The 1,598-nt window shown below is 45.6% G+C and overlaps 1 protein-coding gene across 1 annotated transcript; it reads left to right on the plus strand.

The window, feature by feature from the left end:
- Positions 1-336: 336 nt before the first annotated feature.
- On the plus strand, positions 337-1,281 carry LOC122900508 (putative olfactory receptor 2W6). The gene has a single exon (XM_044239233.1). The coding sequence runs from the start codon at positions 337-339 to the stop codon at positions 1,279-1,281; it is 945 nt and encodes a 314-aa protein (XP_044095168.1).
- Positions 1,282-1,598: the final 317 nt, after the last annotated feature.

The following is a 1,598-nucleotide window of genomic DNA, read 5'->3' on the forward strand; positions in this document are numbered from 1 at the left end:
GTTCTCTGATCAACTGGGAATAATTTGCAACACACTCAGCTTTTCAACAAATATTTTAGAGAACTTTTACTTCCTCTCTTCTTTCTAATTATTTGTAATTACTCACCAAACAGGATAGCTTCTGAGTTAATTCATCCTCTCCCCTCCAGGAGAATCAGACACACTGCTTTACATAAAATAGGTATCAGTAAGTGTATGCTCGGAAAGTATGAAAGAGCAGATGACTCTGCTAACTTTATAGACCCACATATGGAAATTGGAGAGTGCTGGGTGAATTTTCACTTGCTGTCTTATCCAATACTTGCTTGTGTGTTTCCATAACAGCTGGCAAAGACTATGGGGAGAGACAATGATAGCTACCAACAAGGATTCATCTTGCTGGGCTTTTCGGATCGCCCTCAACTGGAGATTATTCTCTTTGCTTTTATCTTGGTCTTCTACATCCTGACCCTTGCTGGCAACACTGCTATCATCTTGTTGTCAATCATGGATGCTAGACTCCACACGCCCATGTACTTCTTTCTTGGGAACCTTTCTTTCTTGGATCTCTGCTTTACAACGACCATTGTTCCCCAGCTGCTGTGGAACCTTTGGGGTCCAGAGAAGACCATCTCCTACTATGGCTGTGTGTCCCAGCTCTATATCTACATGGTGTTGGGCTCAACCGAGTGTGTTCTACTGGCTGTCATGTCCTATGACCGCTACGTGGCTGTCTGCCGGCCTCTTCATTACACTGTGGTCATGCACCCACGTCTCTGCCTGCAGTTGGTGACTGTGTCCTGGTTATGTGGCTTTTTAAACTCCTTTGTCATGTGTCCCCAGACAATGCAACTCCCTCGATGTGGCCGCCACACAGTTGACCACTTTCTTTGTGAGATGCCTGCTCTGATTGCCATGTCCTGTGAAGACACCATGTTGGTGGAAGCATTTGCCTTTGCCCTAGGTGTCGCCCTTCTCCTGGTGCCCCTCTCCTTGATCCTCATCTCCTATGGGATGATTGCTGCAGCTGTGGTGAGGATCAAGTCAGCTGCAGGGCGAAAGAAAGCATTCAATACCTGCTCTTCCCACCTAACTGTGGTCTCCCTTTTCTATGGGACCATCATCTACATGTACCTGCAGCCAGCCAACAGCTACTCCCAAGACCAAGGCAAGTTCCTCACCCTCTTCTACACCATTGTCACTCCCAGTGTCAACCCCCTGATCTACACTCTGAGGAACAAGGATGTAAAGGGGGCAATGAAGAGGATCCTGAAGGGAGAGAAGGTGGCCAAGGAAACATGAATAAGAGGAATGCTGAGGTAATACATGAAGTTCTGGAGTCTGTCTCTTAGATATGTATGTGACGATGTGGAGAGAAAACTTTCAGAGTAGAGTGAACACAGCTGGACATGATGATTTCAAGTGTGACCTCATCCCTTGGTCTCTGGATGTGAACTGGTTTTCTTCAGTTTAAAGGCATCTACCTTAGGAAATCTCTCTTATACTTGCCTTTTACCCATCTTTGGGCTTCATCCACAACTACAGGGGACTAGTAACACTAACTCAAAGCACACAGTCTATAGATTAAGTGATGAGATGTCAAATAAAAATGAGACAAC

Source organism: Neovison vison, chromosome 1, assembly GCF_020171115.1.
Source record: "Neovison vison isolate M4711 chromosome 1, ASM_NN_V1, whole genome shotgun sequence".
Classification (NCBI taxonomy): Eukaryota; Metazoa; Chordata; class Mammalia; order Carnivora; family Mustelidae; genus Neogale; species Neogale vison.

What these genes read in the sequence shown, in the direction of transcription:
- LOC122900508 (XM_044239233.1), top strand. Translation starts at nt 337, where the DNA reads ATGGGGAGAGACAATGATAGCTACCAACAAGGATTCATCTTGCTGGGC.